The sequence below is a fragment of the Psammomys obesus genome, unplaced genomic scaffold (genome assembly GCF_907164565.1).
Source record: "Psammomys obesus unplaced genomic scaffold, mPsaObe1.curated_primary_1811, whole genome shotgun sequence".
Taxonomy (NCBI): Eukaryota; Metazoa; Chordata; class Mammalia; order Rodentia; family Muridae; genus Psammomys; species Psammomys obesus.
The window spans coordinates 11,791,380-11,812,828 of record NW_026595981.1 but is presented as its reverse complement, the minus strand read 5'-3'; the positions used below and the strand labels follow the sequence as shown (position 1 = coordinate 11,812,828).

General features: G+C 48.7%; 1 protein-coding gene across 2 annotated transcripts in view; it reads left to right on the top strand.

Moving 5' to 3' along the window:
* Ypel2 (yippee like 2) overlaps positions 1 to 15,652 on the top strand; it is a 37,142-nt gene extending 21,490 nt beyond the window's left edge. The window contains exons 2-4 of one of the 2 annotated variants that reach the window (XM_055620183.1): positions 5,813 to 5,856; positions 6,965 to 7,073; positions 11,289 to 15,652. In XM_055620183.1, the coding sequence (XP_055476158.1) occupies positions 5,813 to 5,856; positions 6,965 to 7,073; positions 11,289 to 11,378 (243 nt within the window). In that variant the 3' untranslated portion in view covers positions 11,379 to 15,652. Of the gene's footprint in view, positions 1 to 5,812; positions 5,857 to 6,964; positions 7,074 to 7,152; positions 7,661 to 11,288 lie in introns of those variants that run through there. The other variant, XM_055620182.1, reaches the window with a different exon arrangement.
* The last annotated feature ends 5,797 nt before the right edge of the window (positions 15,653 to 21,449 follow it).

The following is a 21,449-nucleotide window of genomic DNA, read 5'->3' as shown; positions in this document are numbered from 1 at the left end:
GTCCAGGCAGGATCTAGCACTATTTTGCTTGGCCTCCAGCCCTTTGCAGTGACACCTATGTTTTATTGTGGCCCTAGAAAACCCCATAGATATTAAGGATAGACAGAGAAAAGAATGAGCAGTAGGAAAAAGGCTGGCCTGACCCTTTCTTATAACATGGCACATCTGTTTCCTGCTGGGTGAGGGGTGGTGCCAGCCAAAATTCCAAGGGAAAAGATCTTACTAATCCTCCTTTGTGTGTCTGCCTAAACACGCGCTACCGTCCTGGTGAGATGCTTTCAAAAGTATTTCAAAGTATTAACCATCTCAAGTGTAGCGCCTTGCGCAGCTCAATATAGGCTGGACAGGAGACTCGCTACTGGAGGCAGAAGCAAGAGAGAGAAAGGAAGATTGATTGCTGGTGATATGAGATTTCTTTTTGGAGTGTGAGAATGTTCTGGAATTAGACGGTGGTAATGATTGTATAACCTGTGGCTATACCCGACCCACTGAAATTTATGTTTAAGACACATTTCCATCCCTTTTATGTCTCAAATTTGTTCGTTTGTTTGTTTGAGTCAGAATCTTGTATTCTAGCCAGGCTGTCCTTTTTCATGATGACACTTGAGCTGCAAAGAGGGGGAGCATCACCTGTAGGAGAGAGGCTGGAGAGACGGACCGGAGAGCACTTGGTTTGATTTCTAGCACCCACACGGTGTCTCACAGCCATCCATGACTTCAGCTCACGGGGATCTGATACCCTCTCTGACCTCTGGGCCCCAAGCACACGGGTGATGCGCACATATGAAACTCTCAGACACATCAAAACTATTCTTAAAGACAGGAAGATCAAGGTCACCAAAGAAAAAGAGACCTGAGGAACTGAGTGAACTTTTTCATCTTTTCCTCGGGCTCCTGAAAAGCCTCCAGCGAAGACTAGAAACTTTCTGCTCTGGACTTGACCGTTCTTAACTGCACTGTGAAATAAGCATGAGTTCCAGTCACAGGTGAGAAGGGAATTGAGAGCTGTGAGATGCTCAAGTGGCTAGTCAGGGGAGAACCTGAGTCTTCCGGGGTGACTAGGTCCTCAAACCTCACATAGATGAGCCAAGGGCACAGCCCATTCCCAGAGGCTACACCTGCTCCCTGTGTCTCTGCACTCTTTTCCCTCCAACCCCGTTATAATTGTGTGCTGCCAAGCCCAAGGCCTGTTTATTTTACCCGTTCTGAGACAACAGGGTTCTGACTGTGTAGCCCATGCTGGCCTCGAACCTACATTTCTCCTGTCGCTGCCTTGCAAGTGTTTGGGTTACAATTGTGCACCGCCACGCCCAGCTCCAGTACTTCTCCTACTTTAAAAAGGAGTTGCTGCCTTCCAGATTCCCAACAGGGCCAGAAATGAGTGGTTTTGGCTACTAAACAGGAAACTCGGAGCCCTTTTCGTTTCTTTGAGCTGGCTGGAGGGGCAGGGCCTGCAACTAACTGTTACTGTACGTTAAAGGATAGAAGAAGAGTTGTGTACGGCTTGAAAGAAAATGAAACAAAACCACAACAACAAAAACCTTCCGTGAAGGCCTGCACACCAGCCTTGGTTGACACACAATACGGAAAAGAACTGCCTTGTTGCCTGGCAGTAATGACAGCAAACAAATGTGTCTTGACAGTCTGTTTGGCATCTCCTGGTCTGAATTCTGTTTGCTTCACTTTAATTGCTTCCTTAGCTCCCTTTCTTTCAGTTTCCCCACCTTCGGCACCACCCTCACCCAAGGGAACACCAGGCTGTGCCAGGTTGTGCTGGGCTGGGCTGGGCTAGGCTGGGCCCACAGGATACAGTGACCCAGCGGGCTATTCTCGTCTATGTCTATTTGCAAAGAAGCCTGTTGTTCTCAGTGTCTGTTTTTCTCATCATAAATGTCGAGTTGGCAGGGTCCCCGGGGTGGTGGAAGCCACAGTAAAAGAGCTTCCAGACTTCTGCCTCAAAAAATTGCAGCTGGTTATGAGTGCCAGGCTGAGGAGACAGAGGGTGGCAGAAGGGTGTGCTTGTGGAAATATCCCCACACCAGGACAGCCCCGCTCGGCCCGGCACCCTTGGTAGGACCTGGACTTCTGCCAGCATATTGTCACCTGGAGGAACTGTCCCTGGCATACCCGTGAGCCACCTTCGAGCCTAAGGAGATTGTTTGTTTTGTTTTGTTTTTGTTTTTGTTTTTTGTTTTGCCACGCATCCTCCCCTCAGCCCCTGCTCTCTAGGAATTCTAATCTGTCAGGCTGGGAGTAGTTACTCCTAGGCAATGCCCCGAAGCAGATTGGCGTCCCCAGTGCAGTGGCCTTTCAGCAAAGTCCTTGGGCACAAGTTTAATGTACACATTCACGGATCCCATTAATGTACGGCTTGCTATATAAAGTGTACATGTGAACATAAGAATTTTATATGTGGTCTGGAGAGGTGGCTCAGGGGTTAAGAGCCCTTGCTGCCCTCCCTATCAGAGGTCTTGAGTTCAATTCCCAGCACCCCCATGGCAGCTTATGACCCAGTGCCCCCTTCTGGTATGCAGACATACAGGCAGACAAAATACCCGTATACATAAGTGAACTTTAAAAAATTATATAGGATCTATATTTCTTTTAATGTTAAAATGCCGATTTTATTGTTTGACCATTTCATACATTCATATGATGACTGTTATCTTCTCTGACCTTTTTGTTTAGGTATTATCTGAGAACAGGGTCTTGCTTTGTAGCTCTGGCTGGCCTCAGACCACCCTACCAAAAAAAATCAAAAAAGATCCACCTGCCGGACTGAAGCATAGACCACCATGCCTGGCCTCTTTGATCATTCATTTTTAGGTTTTCTCTGTGTAGCCCTGGCTGTCCTGGAACTCACTCTGTAGACCAGGCTGGCCCCAAACTCAGAGAGATCAGCCCCTTTCTGCCTCTCAAGTGCTCCCTGGTCCTTCTTAAACGCAAAGCACAGAGCTGGCTCTGGTGTTGCCTGCTGTAACGCCAGCACCCGAGAGCTGGAGGCAGGAGGAGGGACAGCTGAGTCTGGGGTGAGCCTGGGTTATGTACATGAAACCCTGGCACAAAAGAAAGCAAAGGAGTGAACTGATTTTTCAAACAACATGGATAATTTTTAAGACTGTGCTGGAGGGTGGAGAGGTGGCTCCGTGGTTAGGAACGTTTGCTGCTCATAGAAAGGACTTGGTTCAGCTCACAGCACCTACATCGAATGGCTCAGAACCATCTATAATGCTCAGCACCAGGAGACCAACACCCACTTCTGGCCTCTGGGCACCAACTTCTATGCATTCACGTAAATAAAATACATCTTAAGATTCTGTAAATAGCCAGGCAGTGGTGGCTCACCTACAGAACACATCCCAGAACATCCAAGGACACACAAAGATGCCCAGTATCAAAACAAACAGACAACAACAAAAAAAAAAAATTAAAGTCTTGGGGTGTGATGAATAATCCATGATCTGATCGTTGGTTGTCCTTCGGTTCTGTCTCTCTGTGTTTCCCTGGCTAGCCTGGAACACTTATGTAGACCAGGTTGGCCTCGGTGAGCGGAGATCCAGGCCAGGTGTGGTGTGGCAAGTGTCTTTAATCTTAGAACTCTCCTCCTCCGTAGAAAATGCCCACCTGCCCCCAATCAGGCTTTTTTATTTTGCAGATGGATGCTGAATGATATTCCCGAGGTCACAGAGTAAGCCTGCATCTGATAGCTTGTCATTCAGCAGGGGGCTGCAGTGAACTTTGTATTTCTAGGGTACATGAAGAAAGGAGCAGTGATATGGGGGAGTTAACAACAGTGACTTTCCATAAAATTTCATTGTAGTCTAGGGTGGTGCTACTTGCCTTTAACTCCAGGCAGGCAAGGGGCCATTTCAGTCTGCATAGTGAGTTTCAGGCCAACCAGAGCTAGGGTATATATTGAGATCCTACCCCAAAACAAAACAACAGGTTTTCTGAAGTGTTGTGTAAAGCTGTGCCACCCGGCCTGGGTAATTGTCCTTAATCTTGATTGTGCTGATGGCTTCTCTGGCATACAGGTCTCAGAGGTCATTTAGCAATGCACCCCATAGTGTTTAAAGAAAAAAAAAATACAATTAGTACTATATATGCTGATGGAGCTGGATGGAATGGCTTACACCCGTGATCCCATCAGCTCTGAAGGCCGAAGCAGGAGGATTACTTGGAGTTCAAGGCCAGTCTGGGCTACAGAGTGAGACTCTACAAAAACAAAACAAGCTATGTCCTGCAGCAGCGGAGGGAGACTGAAGATGTAAGCCATGCCTTCGGCAGCTCACAGCATACAGAAGGAGTTTGATTAAAAGAAAAAAAAAATTAAATCCAGATGCAAAGAAAAAGGACAACACAGGGAACAAGGAACAAGGAGAGCCCAGAACAATGGTGTCGGTTGTGTGTCTCCCTGGGAAGGTCAGGGAATAAGGAGGGCAAAGCTAGACAAGTTAGCTACGGAGTGTGGCTGGCTTGGGCTAGAGCAAAGGGCACGGTGGCGAGGCGGCAAGAGAGGCGGCGCCTCGGTGGGCAGCTTTTGTTCTCCTGGGCACTTTGTGCAAACTCTGGGCTTTGTCATTGGGACCCTGGTGTTCTGTAGTAGAAGCCGTGATTCCCAGAGCAGCCTCGTTGTGCCTGGGAGGTCTTTTACTCCCTGGGCTGTTACAAGAAACTTGGTTAGGAACCGGGCAGCAGCTGGAGAACATCTGCTTGCTCCCTGAGCTGCACCTGGGCAGGAAGGCATCCAGCAATCCAGCTGTTCCTTATCAGCCTCTCCACAGGAAGTCTGCCTTTCTCTGGCCAGAGGCAGTGACCCAGAAGACCTGTACCTCTGACAAGATGGCTGTCTTAGGCACAGTGATCTGAGACCCATCTGGTGCTCTTACCTTCTGGTCGTCTGTCAACTGGACACCCCAGTTTTCCTCAGAGTTCCTCATTTCCTTGTCTTCCCGAGCCCCCCCCCCCCCCCCCCCCCGGCTAGGAAGTTAAATTGGGGTACGGTTGTCATACCACATTAAAAATGCAAGCAGCAATGCAGAGCATGGCTGGCTCATGTCATCCAGACAGCTCAGTGAAACTAGAGGAGGGGAACACGGGAAAGGCCTGAGCGAGATGCCAGATCGCACGGCAAGCGCTGGCTCCTTTCTGCTCCAGCCTGGTCATGCTGTCCCTATCTAGAGGTTGAAATGAGACTTCTCCAATCCCCCTCAGGACTGGAACTGCTGTGGGAGGCGGAACTGACCAGAAGCAAGGCAAGTGATGAGGGCAGACCCTTGTGCTGGGGTTTGTGTAAAGAGAAGGCAGAGGTGGTTGGCACCGGTTTTCCACACCCCGCCACCGTGCGGAGCAGTGGCCACCATAGATAGCCGGCGTCAGGTTCAGGCAGGAGAGGTGGTGTGGATTAATTCCTTCAAGTGGATTCACTGTCCGGCGATGTCAGAACGGGTATTTAATTACCTGGGGTTCTGCTGTTAAATAAAGATAGTGTTTCCCAGTGTATCCCAGGTTGCCCTGTGGTTGTGCAGCCGTAGCTTTCCAAGTGCTATTGTTACACCCTGCACCATTCCTCCAGCCTCGCTGCTGTCTTGTCCCTCATCTCACCTGAGCTGGTAAAAAGTAGTCTGCGGGCTGGCTTGGTTGCTGTTGAACTGGTTATTCTGTCTTTCACCCAACCCCCACCTGCTATCTAGACTCCTCGCTGGATGCATGCTCCCTTCTGCGTGGAAGGTCAGGTTTGTGTGGTTTGGGGTCCGTTTCCCAAATAAGTAACACGGATGTCTAACTATTGATTTGTTTTCTCATATTTCAGTCGTTCCAGGGAAGTCAAGGACGAGCATACCTCTTTAATTCCGTGTGAGTACCTCTGAATGGGGCATCTGTTGATTGGGTGCAGTTCTTGAGGGGAGGGGAAAGCACTCCTCCGTGACTCAGCCATGACCTCTGCCTTGGTGATGTTAGTAACAGTAAAATCCCTAGGGGCGTTCCCATTATGAACTGATCCCTTAGGGGAAATTTGCAGCATCTCCAACTAAAAAGTAAGGCACTGTCCCCGGCACTGGAGTGGAGGGGCCTCTCCCAGACCTTCAGCATGGAGGTCAGCCTGGCCTGAGATCTGTGATTGGGGTGAAATGGACCCACAGTGGGAGGAAGGCTTCGGAAGAGCCTTATCCCTTCTGCACAGCACGTCTACACAGCCCGTCGTCACCGAGGATGCGTGACTCTCGGCCTCTGGCTGGGCTAGGGAGGCGAAGCTCGTAGACATCTGATGAACCAAGAAAGGGCATCTACCGCATTCAGAACAGGTGTTCCGTGTGCTACGTGCTTACGTGCCCTCTTGATAAGAACTAAAACTCATAGTCTCGTTCGCCCATCTCAGGCGTCATTCAGTCCTCTGTGACCTTCGAGGGCCTGCGTTAAGGCTGTGAACCTCACCGTGTCGTTGCCGCCTTGTCCCTTTCAGTGCTGGCAGGATTGGGCTGAGGAGATAAGGCAGTGCTGCCAGCCTGGCAGCATGAGCTGGATCCCTAGAAATCCTTACCACAGGAGGAGAGAACCCATTCCCAAAGTTGTCTTTGCCTCCACACATACATGACAGCATACGTGTGTCCCCCTCCCCCCGCAACGAGTAAATGTAATAGGAAATTTTTCTTTTTTTAGTTTAGTTTCTGTTTCAGTTGTGTCAGAAAATTTAAATCCTAAGCAAACTGTCACCCAGGGCTATTTTGGTAGGGCCCACAGAATTCGGTCTTGCAGATCTGGAATTTATTCCCACGGAGACATTCCCATGTGGTTACCTTTGAGGGGCCGCTTTTCCCCTCTGGGTTTTAGGCCAGTCCCTCCTCCTAGCTGGCTTCCCTGGGAGTAGCCTCGTCCAGTCTGTTTTTGCCAGAAGCTCAGCTTGAGTGACTAACGGGGGTTTACCGGTGTGGCTGACTACCCGCTCTCCCTGTCTCTGGCGTAGAGTGAATGTGGGCTGCGGGCCTGCCGAGGAGCGGGTGTTGCTGACAGGACTCCATGCGGTTGCGGACATTTACTGTGAGAGCTGCAAGACCACCCTGGGCTGGAAATATGTAAGTACAGGAGGGCCTGGGCGGGAGGGGCTGGGAGGGAAGCAGAGGCCTCCTGTCTGAGGGATGGTTTCTTCCCCAGCCTTCCCTCAGCCCCGTGGACTCTTGCCTTTGACCAAGACAGCAACTGACCCCTCCACGCTCACTCCTTCACCTGTCCTGGAAACGCACCCGTGGGTGTGTGCGTGGACCTTCAGAACAGGACCTCAATACAATCTCCCGACAGCCGGCAGTGTGGTGTAGTGCACATTATGTAACAGCGCTGGGACAATGGCTCCTCAGCAGAGCGCTCGCCTGAAAACACAAGGACTCGAGTTCTGGTCCGCAGCACCCATGGAAAAAGCTGGGTGCAGCAGCTGATGTTTGCAGCCCCAGAGCCAGGTAGACATAGACCAGGAGAATCCCTGGGGCCAGGCAAGTCTAGCTGGTTGGTGAGCTCCCGGTGCACAAAAGCAACTTAGAGATACTTGATAGTAATCTCTGGCTCACATGGCTAACACACCTTAATATTCTCTCTCTCTAGCTCTCTGTCTCTTTCTCTCTCTCTCTCTCTCTCTCTCTCACACACACACACACACACACACACACACACACACACAGACACCTGCTTGTAATCCCAGCACTTGGGGAGGCAGAGGCAGGTGGATCTCTAAATTCAAGGTCCAACCTGGTCTACAAAGCGAGTCCAGGACAGCCAAGGCTACACAGAAGAACCCTGTTTAAAAAAAAAAAACCCGAAAATGAAAAATAAAAACACATGTACACACAAACAGGCGTGTACATTTAATAAAAGATAACGAATGCACTAGCTATTCAAACATGGTACTACACACTTACAATCCCTGCCCTCAAGAGGTTGAAAGAAGCAGATAGATCATAGATCTGGTGGACTGCATGAGACCCTGTCTTAATAGACTAAAATAATTGGAGGGTCAAAATACAGAGCACACTGCTGAGCGGGTGTTCTGCCTGTTCTTGGGTCCCTACAAAAGTACACAGTGCTTCCACGGTCACCAGCCAATGGTTTTTTTGTTTTTGTTTTTTCCTTTTTGGTTTTTGAAACAGGGTTTTCTCTGTGTAGCCCTGGCTGTCCTCTGTAGACCAAGTTGGCCTCAAACTCACAGTGATGACCCTGCCTCTGACTCCCAAGTGCTACAGGGAGTGTGCACCACCATACCTGGTCCCACCATCTGAGCAGCAGAATGGGGTTCAAACTGAGTTCCATCTTAGTTGGCTCTATGCCATTCTCAGCTTTTTGACTGCTAACAAATATGGCGCCAGCTGCGCATGGCGATACAAGGCTGTAATTTTGGTATTTGGGAGGTGGTGGTGGAAGGTTCTTAGCCAGCTAACCTCGCCATAGAACTAATAAAAACTCTTAAAATAATAATAACAAAGTTTATTGCAGGGAGATAAGTTTAAGAGCAATGGGGCTGTGAGGTGGCTGTGTTAGGTCTTGCTAAGAACCAGACCGCCTTGAAACTAGGGTCCTTTCTCTTCAGCCTCCTATGAGCCGGAAGTACACGTGCACTCCACCATGAGGTCACCGTTGACTATCTAGGAATTATCTGCTCTTCCTGTTTGGTGACCATTTGGCCGCTTTGTTCGTTGAGATGTTGGATTAGAGGCGAGAGATAACCCCAAGTTGGCAGGTTTCACTTGCTGCTTGAGGTTCGGGTACCGTGATCCGACAGAATTGTATGAAAAGCTGTTGACTCGGCACTTACCGGGAATGCGGGCTGTGGGACCCTCACCGGGCAGTGCGCAGCCCTGAGTTGGAGCTCCAGCCCCAGCATGAGGGGAGGGAAGCAAGAATGCAGTCCGCTCCCTGTCAAGATGACGGGTAGCACCCGATGGCTCACATTGATCACCTTGGTCACCAGCCTCTCTGCTGTTCCTTTGCTTATCGGTATTTCTACCGACCTAAGGAACAATCCTGCAGAGCTGTAGTTCTCAACCTTTCTAACCCTGCGACCCTTCACTACAGTTCCTCATGTTGTGGTGACCCTCCCCCAACCATAAAGTTATTTTCGTTGCTACTTTATAGCTGTAGTTTTGCTACTGTTATGAATGGTAATGTAATTGCTTTTGGAGATCCAAGGTTTGCCAAGGGAGTCGCAACCCATAGGTTGAGAATCATTGCGATAGATACTATACAGACGAGGTGAGCAGTTCCTAGAGGATGAGCCAGATTATTCGCTCTTGCTGCCATCACAGGTGCCCGTGGGCAGATGGATTTGCTTTTCTTTTCTTCTACTTAATAGGGAAATTGCTGTGTCGTCTAGGCTGCACTCCTTCCTCCTGCCTGTTAGTGGTTCTGGGATTACATGCATTACCCCTTCCCCAGCCCAGGCTCTGAGGAAAACTCACACTAATGTTCTCCACTTCTGCCCTAAACACAAGCACAATTCCCAGATCATAGTGCTTTTATACACACATACACACACACACACACACACACACACACACACACACACAGCCAGGGAATGATGAATTGTCAGGGAAATTCCTGCTGAATCCACAGTGTTCCTGGCTCCCCTCTTCCTCCTTGCTCAACAAGATACTGAAGTCTGACCTCTTGTTCTAAAACACAAAGCCCCAGGGTTCCGAAATAGAAGCGGTTCACCAGGCGTGCCAGCTGGGTGGTACTGGCACACAGCCTTAATCCCAAAACTGGGGAGGCAGAAGCAGCCGGGGATCTCTTGAGTTTGAGGCCAGCCTGGTCCTCAGAGCTAGTCCCAGGACAGCCAGGGCTACACCGAAAAATGCTGCCTTGGAAAACAAAGTAAAAAGTCGTCAGAACCGACCTGACAGTGGGATTTGGTTTCTTACTGGTCTCAGGCTCATGCAGAGGAGCCATTTGTCCTCTTGTGTGCCTCAATCACTACCCAAGTGACGCCGGGGACCAGTGTTCTCACATAATGCATACATGCTTCTGTGTTTTGTCTCTGCACATGAGAGTCTGTTCTCCCTTACCTGGGCAGGATGGCTTTCTTCAGGTTCACTGAGAAGGCTCCTCAGAGGTGTTTTTAGGAAGCAGCCTGCCAAGTAGGTGGAGTGGGGGTGGGGCACGTGCCACGGCTTGGGGCGTATGCAGCGCCTGTCAGCCTGCATGGAGCACAGCAGTGAAAGAAAAACTTGATTCCCCTGATGTGGAAACATGGAGAAACGGAAATGAGACCTGGTTGGCCTCAGTACTGGTTTCTCTTGCTAGCCTACCGAGGCATAACAAGCACACCTTAAGATTATAGCCAGGCTTGCCCGTGTTCCTAGAACATGGGAGCATAGACCGGCCATACAGATGCGCTGGTTCAGAAATCTGGTTCCCTAGAGAGCTCACGTGTATGTGTGAGTGACTGTCAGTTTAAGGCAGGGGTCACTGGCTTAGCTGGCCTGGCACTCACGGAGACCTGCCTGCCTCCGCCTCCGGAGTGCTGGGGTTGAAGGTGTGTGCTGGCTTTCTGCTTTCTTTAGATTTTGAGACAGGGTCTGTCAATTCTGTAGCTCGGGCTGTCCTGGAACTTGCTGTATAGACTAGCCTCAGATTCCCAGAGATCCACCTGCCTCTGCCTCCTGAGTACTGGTCTCAGAGGTGTGTGCCACCTTGCTAGGCTTTGGTGTGTGTTTAAGATAGTCTTTACATGAAACCAAAGTTGTCCTCACCTCCAGTGCTCCCAAGTTGCCTTCAAAATACACTAGCTGCTCATCTGTTTACTGAAGGCCTGTTTTTTGGCCTGGCTCTTAGTCTTCTAGGAATATGGCAGTGCTCAGACCATGAACATCTCTGTTCTGCTTAAAGTTTGTATTGCCTGCATTACAGGCGGCAGCAAGTGACTAGAAATGGGCATTTGTGGGGGGGGTGGACAGTAGTAGGGAGTTCTGCAAATAGAAATAAGGAGAGGAATTGGGAAGAGAGGGTGCCACCTCAGGTGGAATTAGGGTTTCAGGTTCAATAGTTGGGAAAGAACTTAACCAAGATGGTGACATCTGAGCAAATGTTTAAAAGAGGAATCATCCAAAATAACTTCTTATTGTGATACCAAAGAAGCCTGGGTGTACTCTGCTGTTAACTGCAGGAACTCAGAATGGCTGCGTGCTAGAAAGTTTCGTGCGGCTGACCTTTGCTGTCCTGGTGCCTACGGTCAGCAACCTCCCTGCTTCTAGGTCCCAGCCGTCACCTTTGCCTTTGCTCACTCGGTGTCTTTTCCTCTCTTCTAGGAGCATGCTTTTGAAAGCAGTCAGAAGTATAAAGAAGGCAAATACATCATTGAGCTAGCACACATGATCAAGGACAATGGCTGGGACTGACCCGACAGCATCCGCGTGAATGCCATCCAGCTGAACATTCTACCCAAGCGTGAGAGAGTGAACACTTGGTTCCATCCATTCAGGGGCCTTGCCATCAGGGGGCATCCTCCCACCCTGACGCCATCTTTTTTGGTGACTGGCCTCTAATCACTGTCTCTCTGTCTCTTTGCTTTGTATCTGTGTGTGAGTTGATCTTGGCTTCTCTGTTCTAGTGTTGGCTGAAAACAAAATAATGGAACAGATCCTCGGCCGCGTAGCGGCAGCCCACCTTGAAAAGGGGCCCCCAGCCCACGTGGGAGCTGCCTAATGGCCTCTTGTCTGGAGCAGTGGCACATGGGGCATGAGGAAGAGCAAAGGGGTACCTGAGAGTCCTGGAATTGGGGGGGTGGGGCAGGAGGGTAGATGTAGGAACAAAGTGTACCGCTCTTGCAGACCTGGTAACTTTAAGGCTTGAAATAATTGGCCCTTTCAAAAGGACAAAGAGGAAGAAAAAATACCTCATGGCTGTGCTCTCTCTCTGACAAACTCCTGCCCTAACATCAAACGTGCCAGGACAGCTGATCGGCACTAGAAGTGGCCCTGGTTCTGGCTGACAGGGAAAGACCCGGGCATTCTGGACCCGAATTGGAGCTCGTCCTGCTAGGGTGACTGGGGGACAGGTAAAGTTCAAATGGGTTTTTAGTGACTCTGCCCTCTGGGCGGTCATCATCTTGGTCTCCTTAGCTGCTGGAGGCGAAGGGAAAGATGCCAATGCCCCATTCAGCCAGCAACACAGTAAAATCAGTGGTGGAAGGAAGCGGGGGAGCATGAGGGGTTGCAGCCTTGGAGCTCCTGAAAGCAGGCAGGAAAAGTCAAAATTGGGAACTAGGCAACAGTTCCATGGAGTAATGCAGCAGAGGAGAGGTTCTGGGGAGCAGCAGGCGTGGCCCGGCTGGCCTCCTCGGCTAGGCAGTGGCTTCTGTGGGATCAGCAGTTCTTTGTTCGTGGTGTGTCTGGGTTTTGGTGGTTTTAATTTTTTTCCCCATCCAGTTCCATCACCACAACCTGGGGAGCAAAGAGCCAAGCTTCCATCCCTCATGCCTCTGTTGTTCTTAGACCTGAATGTCTCGTGGGGAGAAATCTTTTGACAGGGCCCTCCAGCAGTGGGGAGGAATCACAGATTCAATATTGCCCCCTCAACCACCACCAAACCCAAGCTTCCTTGGGGTGGGCAGAAAAATCCCTGTAAGTCTCATGAAACGAAAAGGAACTTATTTAATCAACACTTGTGAAGGGCATTTTGCAGCAGTTAGCCATCGTGTGGCTCATGGCCGAAACTTGTTTGAATTAATTTCATTTCTTAGGCAGAAAATAATGTTAAAATATGTGCATATTAGGTAATTCCCAACAACTGATTCTCTGAACTAGGCTGGGTCCTCCAGGAAAAACTCACCTCTGAATAAAGCCTAATAGAAGAGGGAGGCCTTGGAGATAAGAAGCTGTAGAATTGGTTAACCAAGGTTAAAGCAGCCCACCGGGGACACTGCAGTTCACCTCGTTAGCTGAGCCAAATTCCCAATGAGGAGAGAGCTGTGGTGGACATGGCTTTGTCCTTTGTCCCTCAAATGCTGATGTGGGAATGGAGGAATTGAGACCTGGCCCCACCCAGCCCGTGATGGTGGCCGGGCGACAGGAAGCAGGCCAGCTTGGTTTGACAGTGGACTGCCTCTCTTCTGGGATGCAGAGGGGTTCCTAGAAACAGAATTTTGTTCCTCAAGTCTCCTTGTCCTGAGTCCTGGATAGCTCAGCATCCCCTCCCCCTGGACTGCAAGGCCAGCTGAGGCTCAGAAGTGTTGAGCTTTGGTTCCAGAAAAACCACCTCATGGCTCCCAGGCCCAAGTTCTCAGTGACACACATTTTTCCGCTTTCACATTCCTAAGCTGGTTTGCCAGCTCAGAAGTCATGCATGGCCCCCCCTAGTTCTGCCCGAGGGATGTGGCCTTCAGTTAAGGATGGGATTAGACCCTTTGCTCAGGGAATACCCTTTAAAAAAAAATAAGGGGGTAGGGGTTGAAGCTAGGCAGATGGGGGGTTGTTTAGGGCTTTTTTTGTTTTTCTTTAAAACTAACATTGTTGACATAGAGGAACTGGACACCCTGTAATTCTCAATGGTCAGAGAAAGGAGACCAGTGTGCCACTATTTCTCCTCAAGGTGGGGTTCTTGATCATCTTGGACCATGGCAAGCTCCAGTAGGACCCTGGTTCTGGCTTTTCCGGAACTGCTATGGATTGCACACCCAGTGGGTGCCTGGCACCGTACTTGGTGCAGAAGATGAGAGTGTTGGTTTTCCCATAACTGCAAGTTTGGAGGCGGACCAAAACTCCTTCGGCTCCGCAGCTCCACCCGTGGCTTGTCCGCCATAGCCATAGCAGTATTAGAGGGTCCACAGCTGAGCAATGGAGACTCACGCGCGAGGCCTCAGTCAGTTTCTTCTTTATTTTCCTCACCAAATTACCAACTCAGCATAACCAAAGACCTCATCCATTCACCCCATGTAGGTTCAGGGAATCAGACTGACCTGGTGAACTCGGGCAGGGGTAGGGGAGGAGAGGAGAAAGGGAAAGGCCTGCAGTGTTATACCTCAGCCACCAGCTGCCTTCATTCTGAACTGAAGTCTAGCTGAAGTCTCCTGTGCCGCCATGGGATATGGGCTATGGCTACCCCAGAGTACACCCGTGCTCTGCTACCCCGCCCTCCATGTTTCTCCCAGGCCGCCGATGGTTAAATGGACAGGAGTTAAGTGCAGCCAAGCTCTCAGCTGGGCCTGGCCGACTGAACCACCCCAACTCCTATGGCAGTCAGATCATGTAGATGAAGTAAATCTTTGCTGGTGGATCAGTGTGTACAGAAGAGGTATCCCCTTTATGATAAAATTTCCAGTGTATATATATGTGTGTATATATATATATATATACACACATATATATACACACACACAGTTGTTTGTGAAATATACTTTTGTAAATAATATTTAATTTTTTAAATAATATATTTGGTGCTGTATTCTCAGATCCCCTGAGAGCACTTTTATTTTCAATTCTATAGCTTCCTCTGTGTTTCTTGAAGTATATTTTAAGGGAAAGAGTAATCACTGATATACTTTTTTTTTCCTTAGATCTGTCACTTTAAAATGGATTGAGGCTTTAAAACATTTTTGCTTTTTTTTTTATGTTTGCATTTTTTTTTTTCCCAGTTGAACAGACTAGTAAATTGCAAGGTTGTGAACTGATACTTTCTTGCCCAGTATTGGCCAGAAGAGAAACAAGTAGTAACAACTTAAGGGTAATTACCTTAGTTGGGAGAACTTCCAAGAAATTGGAATCCCCGCCCTGTGTGTGTGTGTGTGTGTGTGTGTGTGTGTGTTTCCTACTGAGGACACTATGAACTACAGCTTATACCTTGGGCACATAGTTTTCCCTCTCTGGTTTCCATGTTGGAGCGACCAACAGCAGGAAGCAGGATTTTCTCTCCCCGAGTGTGGAGCTCCGGCCGGTTCCTCCGTGTGCTCAGCCTCCTCAGCCCATGAAGCAAAGCTGTGAGGATAAGTCGGAGAGAAAATGCTGAGAGAAGTCTGTTCTTCTGGGGTGGAGCAGATCAGTCTCACACCCCAGGGCTCCGGGTGTTCTGGAAGCCCTGTCATATTAAATGTTAACTGGTTCAGGTTAAAAGGACATTAATAACAAAATAGATTTTTTTTTTTTAAAGGTCAGATTGCTTTGGGTTCAGGCATAGACTGGCAAATCAAATCTTGAACGCAACTTTTATATTAAAAAAAAAAATCTGCCTCAATGGAAAACACATGGTAGTTCTATGAGTGGAAAATATTGTTTTTAAAATTGTGATTGATTTATAAAATTACCATACAGTCATGAAATGTATGAGAAAGAGAAAGCCGAGGTGGGGTTAGATTTGCCCAGCATTTCACAGTGGTTTGGTGAAGGCAGGAGTTGGCTCCCTTTTCCTAGCCTGCAAACTGTACCATGAATTTGTCTGTCTGTGTTTACAAACTGCATTTGTTTGGTTTGGGATTGTCTTTGTGTCGTATTCTGTTTTTGTTTTTTTTCCCCCCAGGTCACTTTGCTTCAATAACAAGGCGATTGTTTTTTGAGTAATCTGTCTTCACCTCCTTCCGGTATTTGTACATAATGATTCAGTATTAGTAAGAAGTGCTTGTTTCTGTCATTTCCAATCTGTGTTGGTGCTCATTTGAGAAAATAAAGTTTTCAAATACCAACTCTTGAGAGAACATCTATTTTCTTTGACACAATGTGTATGTATCCTGACATTTAACATTTATACTGTTGAAGCCTATGCTGGGTGCTCTCTAACCCTGGTCACAGACCTTTCAGCTGACACCATAGTCCCCTCAGCACAGCAAGCCAAGTGATGAAGGGATCTCAGGTCTCTGTCTGCACGTTTCCCCTGGCTTTCTGTCAGGAGCGCAGAATGACCTTTACCCAGTCATCTATGCCATGACCCACCCTCTAGGAGTCTGAAAGCTCTGCTGATGACATCATTGTCTTTGGATCTAAGGTGGCAGTGAGAAGGGGGCGAGCTGACAGTGGGAGAGAAATGCCAGTTAGCAATATGTGAAGAAAAAAAAGCAAATCTTATTCAAGTATTAGAGAGGAAAGCCCTGACAATTCTGCCACTGTAGTGAGTCACAGCACACACTCTTGAAGAGCCATTTGCTTGTACGCAAAATTATGTGCATTTATATGTACTGGTGCTTTTTGAAAAAGAACCCTTTTTCTCTATTTTTGAACCCCAGGCTTAGGGCGTTCTGGGCTGGGCAGGGACTCTGCTGAGCTAGGTCTCCACCCTGCACAACTACTTCAGAGGGCTGGGCATGGTGACGCACAGCACCCGGCACTCTTGTGTTTGAGGCCAGCCTGGTCTACAAAGGGTTTCAGGCTACACAGAGAAACCCTGTTTTTTTTGTTGTTTTTTTTTTTTTTTATTTTCAAAACAAAACGACTATATATATATACAAATCTCCCTGCTTGCTTCCCAGGCATTTTCACTTATCTTCTGGGCCCGGCTGCAGTTGTCTTTTATTTGTCATTGAGCACATTATCTCCTTCCTGTGACCTGGTTTGCTTCAGCAGACTTTCCCGTTATCATCTCACTTGTGTTTGCCTTTTCTGGACAGAGTTGAGACTCTGGGCACCAGACAGAGAGTCATCCCAGGCCCTTGTTCTAATCTCTTACTGCCTAAGGTGGCTGTCTAGGGTCTGAAGCCGGGAGGAGAGAGCAAGGAGCGCCTAGGCCCCTGCCTGACCTGACAGGTTTTTGTTGTTTGTTTGGTTTCTTGAGACGGGGTTTCCCTGTGTAGCCTTGGCTTCCCTGGACCAGGCAGGCCTGTGCCTCCTGGAGTGCTGGGATCATAGGCTGGTGTCATCGCCACTCGGCCCCGTGACTCTTCTTGTTTTGCTTGCAGAACCTGGAGCAGCAAGCCTAAGCTAAGGCTTTTCACATTCGCCAGGAGTTCCCACCCTCCTGTGGGAGGGTCCTCATTTCATTACAAGTGATGAAATGCAATTACAAGCAGCACATCTGATTTCATGGGTTTTCCCCTATATTACTCTCTCAGGGTGGGTTTTGGTGATTTTTATTTAGATGTATTAATCTTTATAAACATGTGCTTGTGTGCACGTAGTTGTGCCTCTTGTACGCTTGGGACTGGGTTTAGGGAGAGGTTGTCAGCCACCCTGTGGGTACTGGGAATTGAACCCGGGTCTTTTGCAAGCAAGAACAAGTGCTCTTAACCATTGAGCCATCTTGCTAGCCCCTGTTAGACAGGGTCTCACTGTATAGACATGGATGGCCTAGATCTCAGGGATCTACCCTCCTAGTGCTGGGACCAAAGGTCCATCTCAGGTTCCAAATTTTATCCTCTCCCCTTCAGTCGTATTAAGCTGGCTGTGGCTTCTTGTGGCAAAAGCTAGTCAGCTCACCTTGACTGCTCTTTGCTCTCCTCACCGTTTTGCTTTCACAAGAATTCTTCCACTTAATGATGAGGAAACCAAAGATCTGAGGCCATAAGAAGAAATCCCCAAGGCAAAGCTGCGATTTTGATAGGCCTGATGGCTCTTGCTGTAATCTTGGCACTGGGGGACTGGAGTGGGAGGATTTTGATGAGACCTGCCTGGACTGCAGTGTGAGACACTCAAAATACGAAGCCACTTATGGCTGAAGCAGGTTCATATCTGAATTCCAGGCCAGTCTGGTCTATAGGTGAGTTCCTAGACAGCCAGGGCTCGAAAAAGCAAAAAGAAAGGGGGCCCACCTTTTGGCCAGCCAGTCTGTCTGAACTGGCCAGGACCAGTTTCAATGATGAATCCTGTCCTTAAAGTGAATATGGTAGAGAGGGCCCAGTGAAATGGCATTTGCCATTAAGCCTGAGAACCTGAGAGAAATGACAGTCCATTCTATCAGAGTAGCCTGCAGGTGCCTCTAGGATCGGGCCTATTGGAGTCCCTCACTGAAGCAGGTTCGGGAAGGTCATGCCTTTTCACACTTCCCTTCCAGTATTCTGTGATCCTGTCAATTATCCTGTCAGTTATCTATGATACCTACCAGTATTCTCTCTCTCAGTTTTTTTTTTTTTTTTTTTTTGAGACAGGGTTTCTCTGTGTAGCCTTGGCTGTCCTGGACTGCCTTTGTAGACCAGGCTGGCCTTAAATCTGCCCGCCTTGCTGGGATTACAGACCTGCAGCACTGTGCCCAACTCTACAAGGGTTCTCAAGGTCTGGGAAGGTGAGATAAAGTGTGAAAGGGTAACTGAATGATGTCACCTATGCAGCACTTGGAGAGATTTTTCAGTGATGTGGCTGTTTGGGGGTCACCTGTGGGTGACCCCTCACCCATGCTTCTGCACGAAAGCCCGGCAAACTCATTACTTCCCAAAGTTGGATCTTGGCATAGTGGTTACTTTGGTCTGTCTTTGGAACCGTATTTGGGGACTGGTGGGGGGTAGATGTTTGTGTCTACCCGGGAAATGTTCGGCTTGAGGTGTGCCCCTGTAATCCCAGGAGAAAGGCCGAGGCAAGAAGCCTGAGTGTTCAAGGGCAACCTGGGCTATATACTGAGAGATTTTTGTGTGTGTGTGTATGGGGGGGAACTACTTAAAAAAAAATTAAGTGTCATATGTTACATGAAGAGATTTCTAATTTCCAAGTGATGTGAGAATCATTTTAATAGAACAGCTGGAAAAGCTGATATTCTGAAGGCACTTAGCAAGTTAATCCATGACAGAACAGGTAAGTGATTTTGGGGGGGTGGTTAAAATAGTGTTAATGATGTATCTGGAGTTCATGAACTCGGTTAAACTGGGGGTTGTGGTGGATGCCTGTAATCCTAGCAGGTGGGGGAGTAAAAGGCCACTCTGGGCTACATCACAGCTTTGTGGATTACAACCTAGACTACATTTAAAGCCACAAACACACAAAAAACCCCCAAATACACAAAGGAAACCATCCGAGTCAAGTAGGAACATTGGCTCCGGAATTAGGAGGAGCATGCACAGATCTCTGCCGATTGCATAGATGTTGATCTCTGAGAAAGTCCCTGCAATGTGCAAACTGATTTCTCTCTCGGACTCAGATGCCAGCACCAACCTAAGTTATTAAGAGGTCAAATACAAGCCGGGCAGCGATGGCTCACACCTTTGAACCCAGCACGTGGGAGGCAGAGGCAGGTGGATCTCTGGTAGTTTGAGGCCAGCCTGGTCTACAGAGCAAGTTCCAGGACAGCCAGGGCAGTTATACAGAGAAACTCTGTCTTGGAAAAAGAAAAAGATACAAGGAGAAAAGGAGGTCAGGAACAGAACACAGTAACACTGTGTAGTTAGTACTGGGCACAAATAGGCTTCGGCACCTTTGTGTGGCATGGTTACAACTCACTGTGATGGGTGCTGCTAGCAGGTAGGTACAGCATTCACTCCTCTAACCTCAGTTCTACAGGGAGCTAACACCCACAGGTTACATCATTCAGGATCCTGGGCCTGCATGAGGCTCAGACCTACCCAGTCATGCTTCTAGAGGAGGGTTGGGGCCATTGCTGACTTTTAAAGAGATGGGGGTTGGGGGGTGGGTATCCCTGAATCCACCCTTGATTTTGACGGGCACTACCTTTGGTGGTCTTTAGGAAATCGAAACTGGCTCATTATCCTTGCACCACCACGCTGGAAAAAGAGAGTCTTCGGTCAAACAACTCTCTCAGCCTCGTCTGACTCCCCGAGCTTCTGAGCCACTTCTCCAGAGCGAAGCTATACAAGCAAAGCAGCCGGGCTAAGAAATCAGAAGGGCTTTGTTTATGGCCTTCATAAAAGCCGTTTCTTGGGGAAATGTTGGCTTCCCATTCACAGAAGCAAAAAGTGCTTCTATAGAAAGGCCTTGATAGTTTAGAACATACTTTGCAAATGTGGAATGAGCTGTCCCTCCTCTTTGCCTGGTGTGTTCTGTACCCACCCAGTCCCCTGCGGACATTGAAGTTATCCTCTGAATTACACTTCCGCTGGTGGAGCTCTGTGCTGAACATGATGTGAGCGCGGCCCAAACTGCTGCTAATCTAACAGAAAACCTTGTTTTAGCCTTGTCTGGTCCCCAAACCTTCACTTCCCTAGCAGCTGGGAGAGGGCTCCCAGCACCCACATCTCCTGGAGGCACTCAGGCTTGACGTTGTTTCCATGGCGACGAGGCATAGTCAATGTTCCAATTTCATTTCGTTTTAGATCTCAATGATATTATAAAAGAAACTGTTTACCGAGGAGAACGCCAGGCCTCTGAGAGCAAAGACCTCAGGGAGGAAGGGTCACTGACCTGGAGACTTTTTAGGAAGGACCATGAGGGAGTTTCTGTTTAACAAAGGGTTTGGGCAGTCATCCTGGAAAGACCTATGTCCCAGATGACTGGCACAGTCCAGTGTCTGGAGCATGGGTGAAATCCACGTTTAGCTTGAGGGAGGCTTGCCTTAAAAAGGGGTATGTCGAGAACCTGCGCTGTGTTGACGCTCCTTCCTGCCTGTGGGCTGGAACCCTGGGACTATTGTGGGTGAAAAGGCAGGAGTCAGATTTCTAGGTTCTGAGCATGGATGGGCCAGTTACCCCCTGAGGTTCAACTGACTAAGAGTCATGAAGACCAAGGCAGGGAGGCACACCGGGTGCCTAGGCAAATCTGGGACCTAAACCTATAGTCTGTGACTGCTTAGGCAGCGGTGAGTGTCACGCCTGGTTATACGCTCGTTAAAACCGAGAAACAAATGTGCAAACTGCGCAGAGGAGGGGCATTAATAGAATGGAGGAGAACGCTCCTCCCTGCCCCTCCCCTTTAGGTATCACTTCCTAAACAAGATTGTCACTTCAATATTTTTTTCTCTTTTGGTGGGGCTGGTGTGACAGGGGTAGGAACTGGACAAAAAGTGTGTCATGTTCCAAAAGCCTGTCTTCGGAGGCCTAGAGGCCCATCCTTTCCCTGCCGTCATCTAGTGGGAAGCAAAGAGAAGAACAGGCCCACCCAAGAGGCTACGAGAGACCAGACCCTGGCTTGATGCTTTGGATGCTTCCTCAATCCCCTAGCCGGCCAGTGTTTTACCCTTTCTTAGTAAATATCTCTATTCCTATTCTGTGTTTAACTTCAAAGGCTTTTTCTCCTCACGGTAGCATTACTCCTGAGTTTCGCCAGAAAAACCAACTCCGCTACCATTGTGGGCCAAATTCAAAGCAAGCTTTATTAAATATTAAATGCTGACCAAGAGATGGACTTGTCAGGAACACTCCCTGGAATTTTCCAGCTGAGAATGGCTTCCAGCTACAGGCTGCAGGGGTTTATAAGCCATGCGAACACTCTGGGAGGCAGAGGCAGGCAGATCTCCGTGAGTTTGAGGCCTGCCTGTTCTACAAAGCAAGTCCTGGACAGCCAAGGCTACACAGAGAAACCCTATCTTGAAAAACCAAAGGAAAACAGACAAAACAAAAACAAATCTTTAGGCTAACGTATTCACCTTTGAGGCTTTGTTATGTCCCAGAACTA